The sequence below is a fragment of the Epargyreus clarus genome, unplaced genomic scaffold (genome assembly GCF_041222505.1).
Source record: "Epargyreus clarus isolate Ecla_fem2 unplaced genomic scaffold, WU_Ecla_fem_2.2 ptg000004l, whole genome shotgun sequence".
NCBI lineage: Eukaryota > Metazoa > Arthropoda > Insecta > Lepidoptera > Hesperiidae > Epargyreus > Epargyreus clarus.
Genome location: NW_027332212.1, coordinates 14,057,348 through 14,078,372, shown reverse-complemented (window position 1 = coordinate 14,078,372; position 21,025 = coordinate 14,057,348). Strand labels below are relative to the sequence as shown.

Below are 21,025 nucleotides of genomic sequence, written 5' to 3'. Positions count from 1 at the left end.
AATTTGGCCTGAACAACTTTATAGATAAGGTTTCGTCGTCGACCTATTACTGTCCTACTGTTGGGCATGAATCTCCTCTTAGAGAGGTTTAGGCCATAGTTTACCGCGCTAAACGAGTGGCGCCAAGTGCGCATTGGGAGATTTCACACACTATTGAGTTTTTTTTTTAATTCTCAGGCACATAGCTTGTACTTTTCACGATGTTTATCTTCACCATTTAAGTAAGTGATAATTAATTAATTATTTTTTAAAACACACTCTGAAATAACAGTGGTGCGTTCCCGGGCGTTACCTTTTTCTTTCTTTTTTTTCGTGGGGAACCCCTTCATGGGTTCCTCTCAGCTGCGGGGGGACAGGATATGCCGGACTCCTACCGGCTAAAACCCCACGGTGTTCCTTTGGACGCCTTTTGTCGGGACGGGTATGCTAATAGCACTCGTCCGCGATCCCGACGGCGTTTGCCCACGTCCGGGCCCGTTTCGGTTCGGGATGGAGCTGGAGCTACTCCATCCGCTCATCTTTGAGGTGGCTCACCTCGAGGTTTAATGGTGTTTTTGACATAGGACCCTTGTCCTACGCCGATGCCTCCATTATGGAAAGAACCACAACTACCTAAAGAGATAGCGCTGCCACCCGATACGGGACAGACGCAGTGTATCCCAACCGCCACTGGCGCTTTAGCTTCACCCGCTACTGGATTGCAACGGGCTTCTGAGCCCCCCCACCACGACAAAGCGCACTCCAACTTGGGGGGTTCCCAGGCGTTACCTACTCCAACCTTACGAAGAATCTCATGGTTTGCAATGATATAAAAAGTATATATCGTCGCTCCCACGGCACCGGGTACCTTTTGAAGGTTTCCCCCTCGTGCAAAAAAGGGTAGTCTCTAAAATATTTATCAGTTTGATTAGACTATTAATTACTCTATAATTTTATAAACATTGCCGCTTGTCAGTTTCTTACAAATTGCTCTGTTTATTACTCTTCGTACAAACGTTGGGAGTTACTTCGTTTATCTGCTTGTCATTCTAATAAAAATAATATCAAAGCAGATGAATACTGTTTGCATAAACAAGATATAAAGCTAACTGGAAACGTGGAATGGTGGAGTTATACTTCCGTTACTTTTTATAGCCAATACAAATTACGTGTCAAAATAAAATTGTTTACTTTTGAAGCAACATCGTTGCGAATCAAAACGAATAGATAAATAAGGTTTTTTGAGTTCATCTTTTATATGAGATTTAAGAAGCAAATGAGCATACAGTTCACCTGATGGTTAGTGAACTCTACCGTCCATAAGCCTTATAACTATTATGGACTATGATTGTCGCCTCATATGTATTTAAGCCTGTTTGCCTTATCGTACTAGGTTCCATTACATAAACACGTTTTCTTTTTATTTAAAAAATCAAATAAACATTATAAAGTTCTTATACCAATAGAAATATCATACCGTCTGCACCTTTTCGACCAGGAACATCCACTAATTCAAACTTTCCTACAATTCCTGAAAAAGAAATCCAGAATCGTATAAGTACACAGTTCTATTCCATTTGCTTTATGTAGCTCCACCCAAGAAGCAACAAGTAATGACTGTGTCACGTACCACTAAATGGATATGTCAATATGGCTCGGGCGTAGTCACGATCCGAGTTTTCATGACACGTACAATGCACACAAGAAAAACTCCACGGAAACATTCAAGCGACATTCGCTCTTACGTACTTATAATATAAAAACAAATATATACCGGCCGAATTGATAACCACCTCCTTTATGAAGTCGGTTAATTAGTATGGAATAATTCGATAATGATAGCCTAGTGGTTAAGAAACTCGGTCTTTCGAGGGGTCCGAGGTTCAAATCCCAGGCACCCATCTCTGATTTTTCAAAACTAAATGCGTATTAGATATTATCACTTGCTTAAGCGATGAAGGAAAACATCGAGAGGAAAGCTGCATACCTGAGAAATCTAAAACGAAAAAAGTTTTCAAAGTTATATGAAGTCTATCAATACGCACTTGGCCAGCGCGGTGGACTATGGCCTAATCCGTCTCATTCTGAGAGGAGACCCGTATACAGCAGTGGGACAGTAATGGGTTGATAGTGATGAACAATGCACACAAGAAAAACTCCACGAAAATATTCATTCAACACTCGCTCTTACCTTCCTAATAACATACCTTAGTATGGAATAAATAAATGCCATTTATTGTCAAACTTTTTGGCTCATTGTAAGGAGTCTAGGACAACAAGCAATTAAGGCAATTGCGACGTGACAATGGGATATTTCTCATTTAGAATTTGTTTTTTTGGGGCGATCATAAATATTTTTTACAGGTTTGTAGCGCAATTTCTTTGAATGCACACAAGAAAAACTCTACGAAAATATTCATTCAACATTCGCTCTTACCTTCCTTATAATATACATTGGTAAGGAATAAATAAATGCCAGTTATTGTCAAACTTTTGTGGCTCATTTTTGTTTGTGGCGGTCATAAATAATCTTTACAGGTTTGTAGGGCAATGTTAGGCTAAGTTGTATAGATTATATTAAAGATATCGTGTTTTAATGCCTTAGATTGTAGATTATAATTTTTGTGTTGTTTAGCGAAATGCGTAATTATTTTCATAAACCAAATTTTTATAACTACTCTTTCATTTGACCTTGCTGTTTTGTGGTATGCAAATAATACCAAAGCCGGACAACTTAGCAGTAATCTCTGTTTTGTACTATTTTAACAACCTCATGCCAATTATAGCTTTATTTTATATTAAGCGCACCAACAGACTTGGTACTTTAAGCATGGACGATTTAGCTGCTTTATACCCTGCGTTCGCTGGTTGTAGCTACTTTTATACGCTCGATGCAACACCTTAATGTAAAAACGCACGTTTTTAAACCGACGTCATATCGTTAAAGCATAATACACCATCGATTGAATCACCAAAACTCCAATCGCTGACACTAGACACGTTGCATATAAGGCGGGAGCGTTTCTCCGTTGTCCCTGTAGTTTCGGGACCAGAACAGGGCTACGGTATCCCCTGCCTGTCGTAAGAGGCGACTAAAAGGGGGCTACCGGGGTTGCGGGTGGCAAGAGTGGGAGCTCGAACCGCCCAGCCAGCGACCTCGGGAAGGACGGCGGTATGTGTGGTCGCATACCGTCGTACGCAACAGACGGTGTGGCGAGCGCCAAGCTCACCTGGGCGGAGCCCGACGGGGCAACGCGCTAAGAGGACTCCGGTTGCGTTCCTTTGGAGATCCCGGAGGACTTAGACGAGGATCCCCTTAGGACGTGGTCACACTAGGCTAATAGTTGCCGAGTACTGCTTTACTCTTATTTCGTTGTATATTTACATTCCAAAACTGTGTTACAGAAGACAAGATCATAACACACTTTTTCAAATTTGCTACCGTGTTTAAGCAACAAGAAGTTACTCATGCATTTGATTTCAATTCGCTTGTTTAGTCTGCGTACGATTACATAGGTTTTATTTAGAAAATACTTTTTGACTGTTATTATTGTTTGTGTAAAGTCTATTTCAAACAGACAGACGGACGCGGAGTTTATTACTGTGGAATGTGTGTAATTGTTGAATTGACGGAAGACTTATAATAGGTATTTAACAAAATTCAGGTTGTATTTCGCCGTCACCCATCACTGTCCCACTGCTGGTTTCAAGTAGGAGTGGGGAAAACTCATGTGTGTATCTTTCCTCATGATGATTTCCGTTATCGTCAAACAAGAGATTATTAATTTCTAGGATTTATTTTAATGTTACATCGATTATATTCCATTTATTATCCATATAAACTACTACAACAGACCTTAATATCAACTAAATAGTTATAGTATTATAGGTAGATATGGCCGCAAAACAAATCAGTTGAAACAATTTTCTTTATGTTAATATATATATATTTCTTATGTGCGTGTGTATGTCACTGAGCTACCTCCTAAACGACTGGACTGATTTTGATTAAATTTTTGTGTGTGTTCAAGGGGACTTGAGAATGGTTTAGATTCACAATTAAGTCCGTGGGAAAAGGTTTTTTTAATTAATTTTTAATTCGTAAGTAGTTATAGAATCGGAAACTATGCATTTGATCAAGTGTTGATCTTTAGCAAAGTTGTTGTCCAAGAGCCTTCGAGGGTTTGGGAGTTGGTAAGACCAATTTTAGACAGATGGCACCACTGTCATTCTAATGCAGGTACAAATTTTCCGTTTTATGTATGTCATATTATTTCTTTAAAATGCGGGCGAAGCCGCGGGCACCACTAGTTAATATATAAAAAACCTTTATCTAAATAGAAAATATACTCTGAAAATCCCCATCAGATGGAAAAATATCTTAATTATAGCATGCATTCTCATAATGGTACAATTTCAGGAGGAAAATTACTCCAAGGCAGTACTTCGTCTGCAAAATGAGTAAATATTAGTGTGTCAACATTGCATCTTTGCAAGTAGAATACAAATAGCAATAATGACCGTACACGTTGCAGCGTAGCTAACAGGAACACCTATTGTTTGTTTGTTTTTCAATAGCTTTCCGTATATACCTGTCCCAATTAATATTATAAATGCGAATCTGAGTTTGTATGTTTGTTACACTTTCCCACATTATTTACATAGCCGATTGTCATGACATTTTGTACACACGTTTTCTTGGGTTTAGAAAAGGATAGTAGGGTATCTTCTATCCCGAAAAAAAGTTAGATAAAAACTTACGATCGCGAGCAAAGCCGCGGGTAAAAACTAGTATTTATATAAAATGTTACTACTACTACTACTACTAACGACGCTGCTTCTTTCTTAGAAAAACAGCTGCAATGTTCCATTTTGTTCTGTTGTCATACAAAAAAATCTGAGCATTATAATGACCTCACAATTAGAAAAAATCCCCCTGGAATGATATAGTTTTAATTTTTGCAGATCATACAAAGCGCCCATAGGCCTACTGCTGGGCACAGGTCTCCAGTTAAACTGTTAAAGCATTAGCTACGTCTTAGTCCAATTAAGAACTTTTTTCATTTGATTTTTTAAACTTTTTAATGACTATGATTATAATATATTTTTAGTCATCTTATTAAAGTTGTAAGTAGGTATACGAAAGTAAACTAAATACAATTTATTCCAGTGTATTGCGACTGAAGAGCAATGAAATATTTACTGAATGAATCATATTTTATCTGCCAAAATAAATATTCAACAATAATTAAATAAGGACTTATCATGACACACCTGTCCCTTATCGTCCACATTTAATTAATATTAATTTAATCATAATATTGCTTATCAGAAAGGATACGCAGCTATTTATAAATAATAATTTGATCTTCCTTACCATCGCGCAATTTAAGCGTAATATAACGACAAAACAGATTTTTGTATGAAAATTAGCAGACAAGCATAATAGCCTAGTGATTAAGAAACTCGCCTCTCGATCGATGTGTCCGAGGTTCAAATCCCAGGCACGCTTTGATTTTTCAAAATGATGTGCGTATTTGAAATTAATTATCACTTGCTAAACGGTGAAGGAAAACATCGTGAGGAAACATACAAAGAAAGAAAAGAAACCTGAGAGATTTATAAAAAAATCTCAAAGGTGAAGTCTACCAATACGCACTTGGCCAGCGCGGTGGACTATGGCCTAATCCTTCTTATTATGAGAGGAGAGCCGTGTCCAGCAGTGGGACAGTAATGGGTTGATGATGATTATGATGATGATGGGACAAGCATGCACTCCACCTGATGGTAAGTGACCACAGATGCGCCGCTACCCCTGACGACTAATAGCAATAATAAGCGTTACAATTTAGTCCCAAGGCTAGCATACATATATATATATATATATCACATACATCACGTTCAAGCGACTAAACATAAGAAAAGCTGCAGAAAAAAGGCAAATGTGGCCATTTGTCTATTTTTATTACTTATTTTTGAGAAATGTCGTATTTAATGCTAAGATTATTAAACTAGATAATATATAGGTACTCGTATATACGATTACTATCTTACATGTACATAGAAATACACTCATCTTCAATTCCCTTAAGTGGTTCCATCAGTACTAAGAGTGGAATGCTCGCCGACCTAAATAATTAAAAGAAAGTACTAAGCCACTTGTTATCACGATCGCCGTGGCTGACTATATACGTAGATGATAACAATGTTTTTAATTGACACTTCACCTGAATAAAGTTTGTTCTAACACCTCGTTAACTTGGTGATATGGGCTCCATATTTCGTAATGTGCGATTTTACCGCATGGCTAATACAAACAATACTTAATGTCCATCTATTTTTAATCACAATACATTCTATAGATGAATTAGGAATGAATAAAGCTTAAAAATGATAATTTGAAGAGGGGCCTAGACGACAAAGTTAGACGACAGGTAATTTATCTCAAAATTATTTTAAAATATAAAATTATAAGTAATTAATAAATTTACACTTGTGTTTATAAGTAATACCTAATAGTGTAAGTACTGTCTTTCATTTAAAGCAAATTTACGGCCGTTGCCATGATTTTGTTTTGCTTGGTTAGAACAATCTTGACAACTTTTTTCCAGCTCATTATTTTTTCAAGACCACGTGACTCTTTCTAAAAATTTCCTCGAATCATTCAAACATATTCAAGTTACTCTATACACTATAGTAGTTAGTAGTTATCACTTAATATTACATTCCTAGTACCGCAGTTACTAGGAACGCATATAGAAGCTAGTCTATCCCCACGTATCCGCCGTGCTATCGGACAAATTGAATTATTTATTGGCCTTATCATATTATTATCTCGCCGGTTATTGACCAATTTATTATTACAACTCATGTCCACGCTTCTCTAGCCGTATATCCGATATGTATATCGTAGTTAATTTGATCAAATATTGATGAATTGTTTCTGTATTCTAATCAAGTAAGTAATAACGAAAGTAAGTAACTTAGGCATACACATGCCTAAGTTACTTACTTTCGTTATTACGTTACGTTGCGTTTATGTTATTTTTGCGTTTTTGTTATGTTATATTATAATATATTGATGATTAATAATAAGTATGGTATTGTGTGGAGAGACAAACATCGTCAAAGGAATGTTAATTTATAGTAAGCGGTTTATCATTATTTTTTCGAGGTATGTAGCAGAGAGATTTTTCAAGACTTTCTTAGTATTGAAAGAGAGCTTTATTGTGATTTTTGGAGGAGGGTAATGTTTTAACTCATTGCCATCTCGTAGGGATGATTTAAAGTTTTTGTTTACTAAGGTTTTCTGGAGCCTAGTGGTTAAGAAACTCGGCCTCTCGATCGAGGGGTCCGAGGTTCAAATCCCAGGCACGCACCTCTGATTTTTCAAAGGTATGTGTGTATTAGAAATTAATTATCACTTGCTAAATGGTAAAGGAAAACATCATGACGAAACCTGCATACCTGAGAGATTTATAAAAAAATCTCAAAGGTATGTAAAGTCTACAAATACGCACTTGGCCAACGCGGTGGACTATGACCTAATCCTTCTCATTCTGAGAGGAGACCCGTGCCCAGCAGTGGGACAGTAATGGGTTGTTGATGATGATGATTGATGAAGGTTTTCTGGAGCCACGCGGTGGAATGCTCAAGACCTCCCCAGCGTCACAATTTATTCCACATCTGTGATGATTTATTCATCAATGTACAAATTGGTATTATTTACAGAAATTAGTATGTTAGTAAACAATAAAAATAATTATTATTATGAAGTTAATAATAAAATTATGTTTATTTGTATTCTGAACAGTAGGTACATGATCAAAGCTCTGATCTTCAACTAACTTCATTCGTTAATCTTAACTTCCGCGCAGATAAAGATATTATTTCAGACTTTATTACCAATGTATGTTTTACGTTATTATTTCGATACTAGCTTGTACATTGGCTCGCGCTTACAGATGGCAAATAAAAAAATATGTACAAAATAGTTTTGATACTATGTAGCTGATTATCCTTTTTGACGACCCTCGGATTGCTCTAAGTCGTAAAGGATTATAGGTTCGATTCCCTTTATTTCTAGTCTTTATATTTATTTCTTTTTTTATTTATTTACTCTTTATTGACCATATTAAAAACAATGTGGTACAAAAGGCGGAGTTGATGCTAAATAGCATATTTATACATACAAGCAAGCATATTTTCCCCGTTAAAGGTTTTTGTCAGTGTTCGTTATGTTATTTTTCCCTAAAAATAGAGTAAAACGTATGGACACTTAACATATATAATATTATTAAAACTAATGAATTAATAAAAAAAATGTGACGTAATGAAAATTAATGAAACCTTTTAGTTTGTGCGCCTGCTATGGTGTTTGGACACGTAGCTAATATTTAAAAAAATGTTATTTAAAAATTTCAAAAAACATTTAAAATTATTTGTAAGATTTGTAAAGAACATCCCAAAGGTAGACCGATGTAAGTATCTAGTTCTCGCAGTGGCCATTAAACTGTTCACGACACGATGATAAAAATTCCTTTGAAGTTCAGTTTTACGGCGTCAATAAAATTAAAACGTTACACCTCGTTTCGGAGACTATTAAGGTTGGTATTCTTAAATTGATATTCGTGAAGTAATATCTAGAATTTTCAAATGACAACACATCATCATCATCAACAACTCATTACTGTTCCATTGAGCACCGGTCTCCTCTCATAATGAGAAGGATTAGGCCATAGTCCACCGCGCTGGCCAAGTACGTATTGGTAGACTTCACATATCTTTGGGATTTTTTTATATATCTCTCAGGTCTGCAGGTTTCCTCACGATGTTTTCCTTCACCGTTTAGCAAGTGATAATTAATTTCTAATACGCACTTTACTTTGAAAAATCAGAGGTGCGTGCCTGGGATTTGAACCTCGGACCCTTCTATCGAGAGGCCGAGTTTCTTAACCACTAGGCTATCACAATGTGCCTCAATGACAACGCGAATTTCAACAATGTAAAGTTTTTCACAAGAATTAACAAATCACATTTGAACAACAATAGAGAAGAAAAAAATATGATTTTTATCAACATTTTTTTATCACATTGAAGAAGCAAGCGAGCATGCAGTCCGCCTGATGGTAAGTCATTGCGGTCTATGGACATCTAAGTACAACCAACTCTATATAGAATAGTAACTTTCTGAAGGCGTCGTTAGATGCTCGTTGCCAATCCTGGTGATTAAGCTGGCCCTGGACAACGCAAGTACTGTTTCACGCTATATTGCGATGCTAGGGTTGGTGGTACCTAAAGAGTACAGTAACCTATATAGGTGGTACCCATCGGTCGCCCCATAACCTTTCTAATTATACTCTATAATTTTCAATGTTGAGTAAATGCCATTTGGATCTGAATTATGAGGTAGAATAACTTCTTAGATAGGCTTATCTCACTTATCTCAAGGAATTTACAATGCTAAATGATCTAAGCTAAGCAGACGGTATATGCTTCTAGACGCTACAACTAAGCAAATATACTTTCATAATTACATTAATCAAATAGATTAAGATCTACATTTGCATACGTAAGACATGATAAACAATACAAGTATTCTTCATTGTGAACCAAATTAATTGTTTTACAATAGGTTTTATATTAAGTAGCGCCCTTATCATGTGCGTATTGAAGGCGTCCGGATGTTCGGGCGTCCGGATGTTCGGGCGTCCGGATGTTCGGGCGTCCGGATGTTTGTTAATATAATACTTTAATACCATGTTTAAGTTTAATTACTATATTTATGGGTACTACATAAGCAAACGAGTAGTCCACTTGATGGTAAAATGCCCATGCCATGGACATCTGTAATCGACCCCAGATAGGATTAGACATTCCTACCTACTACGAAAGTACTAAGAAAGGACTAAGAAAGAACGTTTCGGACAAGTGTGTCTCCCTAAGCACACCCTGTAAACCAGGACACAGCAGCACCTAACACTGCTGCTATTAGGCAGAAATAGATGTGGCAACAGTTCTTCCACCTTTTGATTCACTCAGTATGAATTATTTTTGAGTATGATTTACATACATTTCTATTTTGCACTAAATCTTAGTATTGCTAGGAATGCGTACTTGAGAAGTTATTTTTAAACTATTATTGAACCACCTACGTGATATAGTTTTGGAGCGTATTAACGTGTCCGTGAATCACTTTTATTATGCACTTAATGTAAGAATGAATTTCAGTTTGCAAAAAGAAATGTTCGACTTACAAACATTGATACAATGACATGCGATCATTCAGTGGGATTAACTGGAAACTGCTAAAATATATCATTTTTGTAATATATTCCCATAGTATATAGTGATATAACTACGGTGAATTTTTCAAATGAGCTTGAACTAACTTGAGCTAACTCTAAAGCTATAGGGATTAACGAAAAATGCTGAAAGGAGTTATGAGGCAAATTGTGATCAAGAAGTAAAACTGCATCATTAGACTTTAACCGGGCATCGAAAGATTTAAGAAAATCATTGAATAAAAACATATTTTAGGCTTTATAACATGTCGCTATGATTTATATGAAACACTGTTTTTAATACAGGCGGGCAGGAGATTTCGGGGGTTCGGTTCCCTCTTTAGCATAGGCGAAAAACATGGAGAACGGAAGCTACCGCCATAACACAAGCGAAATAGTGAAGCACACCTCGTATTCAACACCTACCTATGTGTTAATATCCTCATTGTCCACAGTACCGCGGCCGATGAGAACCGAGGCGAGTGGCACTGGCAGCGGCTCGGTGATCTTCCACCACACCAACATCACCAAGCTGACGGCGCGCGCGATACACGCCGCGGGACACCACTTGCACCATGTGGAACATTTGTAAGTGTGTTGAACGTTGAACGTTGTGACATTATGCTTTCAGTGTTTTCAACAAAAATATGTTAAATAGGTACATACGTTTTATCTAAATTCGGAGAGAGAAAAGTATATAAGTAATATTTTTCGAGAGTACGCATGTCAGTGTGATTCCTTCACACGCCCTGCAGCCCAAACAGATATTACCAATGTGATGTTTGATTCGTGTAATCTTTGGGAGAGACGTAGGATTTATTATTAGTTCAAATAAACGATAGGTACACCAAAAATTTATCAAATTTTAAATTTATGTGTGAGTGAGAACTGACACGCTCCAATTTTTATACCCATTATGTTATTAACACTTTAAAGTCTCGAAAGATGAAACAGCATGAAATATTAAATTTGTTTAAATTAGTTAACAGCGCCGGTGGTGTCGCACTTTCGAGGTAGAGATGACATGAACTAGGTATGTATAATATTAAGAATTCTGATACTATGGTTTGAAATTAGCGTTTTAAACGATGAGTTTCAATGTTTCCAAAACAAGAGTTAAGTCAACAAACAAACGAAGCAAATGTATCGTGATTTGAACTCATAATATTTTACAGAATACATTAGTGAACACACTATGCTCTAAATATGTCTATGGGTGAGTGACACAGATCAAAACGCTAATGGCGTCTAATGGAAGGAAATGTTATATCGTTAATAGACAATTCCTGAGCCCATCTATCTTACATTTTTATTTAATTTGTGTATGTCTGGATCTCCGTCATAAGTCTAATTCAACACTCGGAGCGGAAAGGTTTTCATAAAGATCTGATGCGTCGAGCGTTCTATAATAGGTTCGAACCCCAGTTACTTACAATTACTAGCTGACCCAGCTAGTAATTGTAAGTAAATGTTGCCATATAAATAAAAAAATGTTAAGGGTGAACAACCCTTATCACTTAGGGGTATGAAAAATTGATAGTAGCCGATTCTCAGACCTACTGAATTTGCATATAAAATTTGGTGAAAATCGGTAAAGCCGTTTCGGAGGAGTACGGTAACTAACATTGTGACACGAGAATTTTATATATAACATTATGTAAATATTAATTTTTTTTTTGTTTCAGGTCAATCATAGATGCGCCTAAGTTAGAACACATAGTTGTCGAAGATCTGAGCAAGATGCCTAATCTCAAATCCTTGTAAGTACTACTTTTTTACCTCAAGTAATATAATTTATTTTTCAAAGAAACATTAACATTATAAATCTTCTATCTAATTAAATTAAAATTAAATAAAAATAAATAAAATGAAATAATAAATTAAACTTATAAAATAAAGATGTCGGCCAAAACCACATACTACTTACATAGGTACATACACAAATGAGGAAATAATATATTATGCGTATTCTGTATTTTATATATTGGAAAAAAGTTACGTACTCATGAAAATTATTAAATCAGTAATACTATTAAAGTAGATATGACTGCCGAATAACAGCAGTGTTAAGCTCTGATGTATTCTTGTTTGAAGGATGAGGTAAGAAGACTTTTGCGAAGCGTTCCCATATAGTCCTCAGTGGTAGCAGGTAGCAGCTCTTGTCTTACGGGTTATTATAGATATCCATGGACCGCAATATCCACTTGCCATCAGTTTGACTATAAGGTCGTTTGCTTCTCCTATATCATGAAAAAAATATCGTACAATTACAATTCGGTTATATATTTTGAAGAAAATTAATATTATTGATTCCAACTTCCTCCTTGATATCAGTAACGAAGTCAAAATAATAATTAGTTTTTTATTTGCAGTTTAATGCCATAAATACAGGACCATAAAGACAAAGCCGTTAATACTCCTACAACGATAACGTTGAAAAACAAGCGATATCTAAAAACCCCTAATTTACACAAGAGTATTGTGATTAATATGGTGACGTACAGCCCGCCCAATTACGGGTCATTTGCATAGCAACTAATGTTGGATAAAATGGTTGAATCAGATAAATCTGTGCAAATAAATATGTTACTGAAATGTAAATGAGTTTAAATAAGCCATTACGGATTTCCGCGAGCGTGTTCGAAACGTACGTTACATATTAAGTTACGTACGGTTTTTACGTGTCATATGTTAAATTTCACAGAATTAGTATGGTTCGACCGAGCAGTTCTACCGCTACACTTATTTATTGATAGCGTAAAGCAGTTCTTACGTTTCGGTAAGGCGTAAATGCCAAGATAGCTCTCACGAAGCAGGGCCTAAAATTGCCAATATTACCTCTAACTCTAACTAGCTACTACCCGGCTTTGCTTTACTAGTCTAACGCAAGGTGTTTAGAAAACATCGTTATCGTGAGTCAGGGTTACGTGGCGCCATCTCTTATCGAGTTTCAGAAAGTTGCCCACAAGCCCACAATACATTTTCTTAAAGTACCTTTTTAATGTATTTTTCTCTTATTTAGGTTTATAACGCAAGCGCCGATGTTGCGGCGTATACCGCCGCTGCCCTCGTTGCCAGAACTGCGCACATTGTACGTATGTATGTCCATATATTATTATTATTTAATTTATCTTTTATTTTTGCTATTTCCTTTAAAAAATGCATTTAAAGCGCTTATGTATCATTTGTATTACCCATGATTATTAATGAATACCTGATGTTAAGTTTTTACGGTGATTAGTAAAAACAAAGTCAAAAATATGTATCACGTGGTGGAAACATAGGTACTTTGTCACAAGCAAGTAAGTATGAATCGAAGGTATGCTCATGAGTACAATTGTCAAAATTTCCATCTCTGGCAATATTTGAAGTTTACACCTCCGGGACTTTTCCTAGAACGAATAAATCAAGATAGAAAATCATGACGACTTTTTTTTTGGGTTGCCAAAATACGTCATGAGGTGGACGCCATGATAGCTGCCCCTCAGGCCCTATCTTCAAAGCAAGAATTATAAATAAATAAATAACGCATCGTTCATATAAAATACGATTCAGGAAATAAGGATTATTTGCAGTATGATAACGACATCAGGACTATTGGAGGTGCCATTACTGAGCCACGTACATGACAGCAGCAAGAGTAACGCATCGCTTTCTTATCTTCAAGCCGTGTAAGTCGAAAAACGCTTCTTTTTTAATATTGTGATAAAGTGATCACTGTCGCTAAAGTATCTTGTGACCAACTTCATATAAAACAGCTTCTATTTGAAGATCATAAGTCATGTCATGAGATGATCATATGTCAGCCGGCAATCACTCTTCCAGCGAACCCAGAACTGCTTCACCATAACCATACTGTTTGTTGCACCTGTAAAAAATAAAGCTAATTACCGTATAACATAGGTCCTCGATAATGTTATGTTATGGTTTGAAGGAAGTTTCACCCATCGTTCCGATTAGTTCACATAAAATGATAACCATAATTGTGACTCACTTGCTTATCACGTCACGAGTTCAGGAAATTATTTACTGTTGATTTTTGTAATTCTCTTATTTGTATTTGTCGAGATACATAGATACGTTGTTCATAAGTATCGTAATTTGATAGTGAGTCAGCGTTCCCATTACTTAAAAAATTAATCGTTGTTAAGCCTCGAAAGCCTGGAAATTTTACAATATTTATTTTCTTAATCATATGTTATGTAGATATTGAAGTGACTTTTGTAAAGATTGCATTATAGCCTTTGTTTTCTTATTTTGAATGGTTATTTAGCGAAGGGATATCTCCCGCCGGGCTAGGTGATATGCCCGGGGAGCGGCCGTGCTCCGGCAGTCTCCGTTTGGAACTTGTATATATGCCAGATGTTTAGAAAACTTCGATAGCGTGATTCAGAATACTCGTGGCGCCATCTCTTGACGAGTAGCGGGAGGTCGCCACTGTTACATACGATAGCAGCTACTAACATCGATCCATTATTTATCCATTGATTTATCATGAATCCAGTCGTTAATAATGAATCCAATTATCAATTATAAATCAAATTATTAATAATGATGATTATGAATAATCAATTAATTTATGAATAATAAATTCAGTTATCAGTAATAGATCTTTTAATCAACAATTTATTTCCAACAGTGATCTGGAGGGTAACCACATAAAGCGCATCCCTGCGCACGCGCTGCGAGGCGTCCGCGCTGATCAAGTGTAAGTCACTAGGTATATACACTTTGTGCTATTTACTTTTTGTTTATTTTCTTTATACCGTGTGGTTTTTATTTTTATCTTTATTTCTTACTCGACAGTGTAAACTTTTTCGAGTGTATGTATGTATGTATTTTCTGGCACGCTCTGCAGCCCAAACTGTTTGACGGATTTTAACATAATATATAGACGTTATTAGATTTGTCTAAATAGTGTGCTACGTTTTGAAACTGACTCCTTTGTCAAGCTATCATTTTACTCAAAATTTATTTGCTCAAAAATTATTGAATTTATGTTATTTTTTTACTTATTTTGGTTTCAGTTACTACCTATATTGTTTAGTTGTCTATTGCTTTTTAACGATAACTGCTGATGTTTAATGATCAACTGGGTTTTGAAGGCTTAATACAATCATTTCCTTATTACAGATCCTTGAACTACAACTTAATAGAAGAAGTGCCGCCGCACGCGTTTAAAAATGCTCAGATATCAAAATTGTACGTTTGTATTTTACATTAATTTTGTACGTAATTGTTAAGTCGAAGTGCCGAATATATTTTTGGGATACAAAGTTGATTTTGAGTTAGACAGATCGGTAACTTCATTAAACGCCTTGTTTTTAAAATTACTTTATCTTATGTGGTCGTCACTATAACCTATTTCTTAATTCCTTAACTAAATACTTTATTTAAATATATTAATATTTAATATTTAAATATAAATCTAAGCATGTAATTTTATTTAAGGTTTAATTAAATAAAATGTAAATTACTTTTCAGGAGTTTTCGAGGAAACACAAAGTTAAGAAAGTTAGATCCATTGGCTTTCGCGGGAAATCTTTTACTTCGACAGTTGTAAGTTATTTCAGTATTCAATGAAATGATATGTTTTACTGAATACCAAGGTATAAATTGTCTATATTTAATTTTTAGAGATTTGAGCGACACGTCTATCACTTCTATTCCAACGAAGGGTTTGGAAAAGTTGGAGGTGCTTAGAATTGAAAAGACTCCAACATTAAAATACATACCATCGATATATGAATTTCAGGTAAATGACCAACAATTTAAAAATAATTGCTTAAACTTTTTTTAAATAAGTAATAAAATATAATTCATATTGTTTTCGTATATAACGACATATAATAAATGAAAAATAATTTTATAATGTTCATAGATTGGTATATCTCAAGGAAGTATCTTAGGACCGCTACCTGCCGCTTCTATATATCATACTATTCGATGACCTTTTAAGAACCTAATAAAATACTGAAACACTATATAATGTTCCTGATTTCGACAAAATATTTATTTCTGTGTTATTTTAGCAATTAGAAAGAGCGTACCTGACCCATCACTTCCATTGCTGCGCATTTGCGTTTCCCGAACGCCACAATCCCGCCAGACATGCGTTATACGAAACACAGAAGGCAATAATGGCACAGGTATGGTATTTTATGTAGTTCAATTGATTAAATAGCAAATGTAATATTTGTTGGTATGTAGGTACAGTAGCTACATAAGAAAGAAATTAATTATTAAAAATTATTACAGAGATGCGGCCATGGAAATCAAAAGACAACAGCGTTGACCAGAAAACGAAGGGCTATGGAGCGTTTGAGTCCTATACTATTGGCAAACACTCAGTAAGTTATTAGTAAAATAAGATTTTTTAAGAATATGAAGGAGATACCTTAATAAATTAATTGAGGTTTTTGAGTAGACTAATAGAGTCCGCTAAAGCTGTGGATAAAAAATCAATAATTTTTTAAAGATAATGAATATTTTCTACCATTATATTTTAAGCACAGGTGCCTTTTATAGAACCAACTGAATTTTATCATTCTCTTTCGATTTTAGGGTACTAGATGACGACTCCACAGCTACGACAAGCGAGGAATATGATTCTGTGGCAAACGATGATTACTTCTCAGATACGGGCAGCTTCGAATACGACGACCAAGGAGACTTCCACGCACCCGTCAACAATACTTCCATCCAGGGAGTCGCTTACGAATGTGGAAACTTTAGTTTGAAGTAACTATTTTATGTTATACTATAAGAAAATGATACTTCTATACTAATATTATAAAGAGGAAACCTTTGTTTATTTGTTTGATTGTAATGAATAGGCTCAAAAACTACGGGACCGATTTTAAAAAATCTTTTACCATTCGAAAGCTACATTAACCACGAGTAACATAGGCTATATTTCATATGAAATACATTTGATAAATAGATTTTTAGGCGGTACAAAGTTTGCCGGTTCAGCTAGTAGGTAATATGTTTAGAAAACTGGCGCTAAAACTTTCCAGTTCGCCCCATATGAAGTGGTTTTCGCAGTCTACTATTACGATAGATATTTCAAGTGCATCACAATGCGTTAATTGTTATCTCTAAGGACTATCTTTGAACGTTTCTTGTAGTACTTACACACTTCGAAGAATTCAATGCGGGTCTAAGGATGAGGAAACCTAATTCCGTTCTTATCTAGGACAAAAGCAAATTTCTTTGACAACATTATTTAGAAACAAGAAAGTAGGATTTTCTGTTACTATACCTTAACACTTATGATGCATTTATTTCTCTCCAGTCCAAGAAAAGTGGAGTGCACCCCGAGATCAAACGCTTTAAATCCTTGCGAGGATGTCATGGGCTGGTCGTGGCTCCGGGCTAGCGTGTGGTTCGTCGTCGCGGCCGCCGTGGTCGGAAACATCGCCGTTCTGTTAGTCCTACTCACCAACCACACTGAGTTGACCGTCCCAAGATTCCTCATGTGCCATCTAGCATTCTCGGACCTCTGCACAGGATTATATCTTTTTATGCTAGCCGTGGTAGATCTAAGATCCTACGGCGAATTCTTCAATTATGCCTATGATTGGCAGTACGGCGTTGGCTGCAAGATCGCCGGATTCCTATCAGTATTCTCAGGACAGCTGTCGGTATTTACTCTCACCATAGTCACGTTAGAACGCTGGTTTGCGATAACCTATGCGATTTATCTAGAGAGACGGATTTCACTAACGGCGGCTGCTAAGATTATGATTGGCGGGTGGCTATTTTCAATTTTAATGGCTGGGTTGCCATTGGCTGGCGTTTCGGATTACTCTTCAACTTCCATATGCTTGCCAGTCGAGAGCGAGAGCGTTGGTGTTGCTGTGTACCAGGGCTCGCTGTTTTTAACGAATGCGGTAGCTTGGGTGACGATAGTGGTATGCTACGTGCAAATATACAGATCTCTTGGAGGCGGCGGGGAGAAGTATGGAGGGAGAGGTGCTGCGGCGGCGGCCGAGAGACGCATCGCGAATAAAATGGCTCTCCTGATCGGGACGGATCTACTATGTTGGGCGCCCGTAGCGTTTTTTGGGGCGACAGCGTTAGCAGGAGTGCCGTTAGTGGACGTAAGCCACGGGAAAGTGTTACTCGTGTTCTTCTACCCACTCAACGCGTGCGCGAATCCATTCCTATACGCGATCTTGACGAAGCAGTACCGTAGAGATCTTATTACGCTGATAGCGAGGACAGGGAAGTGTAACTGGTTGGTAGAGAAGTACAAGTTGGCAGCGACCCCCCCTCCCACCGCACACACCAACCCCTCCGCCCCCGCGCCGCTGCTGCCGCTAGTCGACTACCACAGATCACAATCACAGGTCACGAAGGAGAACGGAGAGGCCTTGCTTTAATTGTTCTAGGTGTAATTACTACTGATATTATTATACAATTATTTATTATGCTGGTGTTTTAATTTCATAAATTATTTCCGAGTTTTCTTTAAAACAGCAATGCTGTGCCGTATGCTTAAAGTTAAGTGACTATTGCAGTCCATGAATATCTAAAATAAACATTGAGATTCCTCAATAAATGTGGTAGGTCTTACTAAAAACTTGCTTTTTTTATGTGTAGCTAGGGATCAGGTGTGCAGACTTCATAGCCATGAGAACAAATAGGTAGGATAATGGTACCGATGCGATTGAATAACATAAAATTCAACCACCTTTTAATTTTTAGAAAAATAATTTTCTCGCACATACATAGACTATTATACCACCAATTCTGACCTTATCTGTTACAAGGATTTAAAAAAATAGATCTTTTAATTTCATATGATTTATTTTTCAATATACTTAAATATCAACTTAAGAAAATATGAGTATTATCATCCAACTTATTTATAACATCAGTAGAAATATACTCTATAACCAACTTATCACCTTCCAGTAAGATCTCTTTGGCTATTAATTCTTCTATAATAACCTCCATTTTTAATGGACTGATACAATATCCATCCAACTGTCTAAAAAGTCTCAGTTTTATGTCACCCATTTTGTTATTATCATTTTTAATATTACATGTATCACAAATAGAATCGATAGCTCTCCCGAGACTCCATTTAGAACATACAAAGACTGGCACAGTGTCTTTCAAATCGGGGTCCAAAGTTACAGATTCAATAATATTTATGTTATCTATGTCTTGGACAATTTTAACATGTTTTGGTTCCATATTTATGGGTTTTTTGATAGCGAAATACACTCTCTGTGATGCAGCGACACTTTTCAGTCCTAATGCCTTTTGCTTTATTCTCATTAAGTGGATTTTTGAAGCTGTCTTCACTTTCGCTGAGGACTGTAATGCCTTTCTGATGTTCTCAGTAATCTGGAAGAATATCATGGAAAACCCTATATAATGTCTACTTTCACGTGTTACAATTTTTTGTATATCAATTTCTATGAACATAAATTTATTTGCATCCATATTGATTTTCAAAAATGTAAAAGGATTAATAGGTTAATACTTACTATCAGATAACTAACAATCACCATTTATGTTAAGTTAGGCTCCAAATTCTAGAATTTCATGGCTTACATGACTCTCTTATGTCTCAGTATATTAAAAATTAGGATATTAATATATCTTACCTTTTCTTGTAAATATTTATTAGCTTCTTGAAACTGTCTTCGTGGTGCTTCAAATTGCTCTATTTTAGCTGCCATTGTTTCATCATCTATTTCTGGACATGACCTTAGGAAAAATATACAAACAAATCAAAATATATAATAAAAAAATATGAAAAAATTAAAATACATGGTAAAATATGACAAAAACAAAAGTTACACAGAAATTGTTTAAAGTAAAACACAACTTAATTGCAATATGATTTAATTTAACAAATATTTTTCATTTGTTTTATTACCTCTTAAATAAAAAAGCAGCTTAGTCAAAAACATTTGGTCAACCTTTATCATTCAGTTAGTCAACTCGAGATAGATGATGGAATATTGTAAAAGTAAATATCTTAAAAAAAATATATCTAAATACTTACGGATGGAATCTGTGCTCAATACAATAATGCTTATTACACTTATTGCACAGCATTTCATGGAGATTGCCCTTCCTGCATCCATTAGAAGAGCACCGGAATATCTGATCATCATTTTTCAGTTCAAATTCCCGAGGTTTTGGCGCCAATTCGCACTGGCCAGAAAGACAGTGATCATTGAAGTGAACTCGGCAGAATACCTTCCCGCACTTGCATTGTAGAGGCAGGAAGTCTGTCTGGTTACAGTTCTCGTACTGGCAATGTTCACCAAGGGTAGGAAACTCCATGGTTTCACTGCACTTATAACCTCAAATGTAATAGAGAGGTAAAAGTTTTAATCATTTAACTATTAAGCTATGTTATACATTACGTACGTTACGCGAAACTTGTAACTATTAACTCTTTCTTCCTTATATCACAAATCAATGACTTGAATGAATTTGCAAATAATATTTTTTATAAGTCACAACAATGAACAGATATTTCTACGTCAATGTCACGTTGACAATAAAATGTCTTCAATACCGATTTGATATCATTGTTGAATTCGAACAACGCTGCTATTCAGGGATGATCGATTTTAAAAACATCGATATCTTACGTAAATAAGTGTTCGAATCTAATGTAATCTAATGTCACAACACTTTACTGTGTACGTCATCGGAACAATACGAAATCTTCGATAACTTCAAGTAGTAACCAATTTATAAAAAAATATAAAAATAGTTAAACCGTGTGT

At 35.9% G+C, this 21,025-nt stretch overlaps 2 protein-coding genes across 3 annotated transcripts in view; one reads left to right on the top strand and one right to left on the bottom strand.

Annotated features, from left to right (window-relative positions):
• The window catches only part of Lgr1 (Leucine-rich repeat-containing G protein-coupled receptor 1), a 44,537-nt gene extending 25,840 nt beyond the window's left edge, over positions 1-18,697 (top strand). Inside the window, exons 2-13 of one of the 2 annotated variants that reach the window (XM_073093473.1) lie at positions 10,718-10,850; positions 11,948-12,022; positions 13,285-13,353; positions 13,838-13,933; positions 14,902-14,970; positions 15,396-15,464; positions 15,747-15,821; positions 15,900-16,017; positions 16,295-16,411; positions 16,521-16,612; positions 16,827-17,003; positions 17,560-18,697. In XM_073093473.1, coding sequence (XP_072949574.1) covers positions 10,718-10,850; positions 11,948-12,022; positions 13,285-13,353; positions 13,838-13,933; positions 14,902-14,970; positions 15,396-15,464; positions 15,747-15,821; positions 15,900-16,017; positions 16,295-16,411; positions 16,521-16,612; positions 16,827-17,003; positions 17,560-18,649 — 2,180 coding nt within the window. In that variant the 3' untranslated portion in view covers positions 18,650-18,697. Of the gene's footprint in view, positions 1-10,717; positions 10,851-11,947; positions 12,023-13,284; positions 13,358-13,837; positions 13,934-14,901; positions 14,971-15,395; positions 15,465-15,746; positions 15,822-15,899; positions 16,018-16,294; positions 16,412-16,520; positions 16,613-16,826; positions 17,004-17,559 lie in introns of those variants that run through there. The other variant, XM_073093474.1, reaches the window with a different exon arrangement.
• A 360-nt stretch (positions 18,698-19,057) lies between these two features.
• LOC140757628 (AN1-type zinc finger protein 1) lies at positions 19,058-20,776 on the bottom strand. The gene is made up of 3 exons (XM_073093471.1): positions 20,290-20,776; positions 19,886-19,988; positions 19,058-19,622 (listed from the first exon to the last, which is right to left on the bottom strand). Exons 1-3 carry the CDS (start codon positions 20,571-20,573, stop codon positions 19,098-19,100), a joined length of 912 nt encoding a protein of 303 aa, XP_072949572.1. The 5' UTR covers positions 20,574-20,776; the 3' UTR covers positions 19,058-19,097.
• Between the last annotated feature and the right edge of the window lie 249 nt (positions 20,777-21,025).

Coding starts and splice junctions, on each gene's coding strand:
- LOC140757628 (XM_073093471.1), bottom strand. CDS start 20,573: ATGGAGTTTCCTACCCTTGGTGAACATTGCCAGTACGAGAACTGTAAC. Junction 19,989..20,289: donor ATTGAGCACAGATTCCATCC/GTAAGTATTTAG, acceptor ATTTTTCCTAAG/GTCATGTCCAGAAATAGATG. Junction 19,623..19,885: donor ATAAATATTTACAAGAAAAG/GTAAGATATATT, acceptor ATATTCTTCCAG/ATTACTGAGAACATCAGAAA.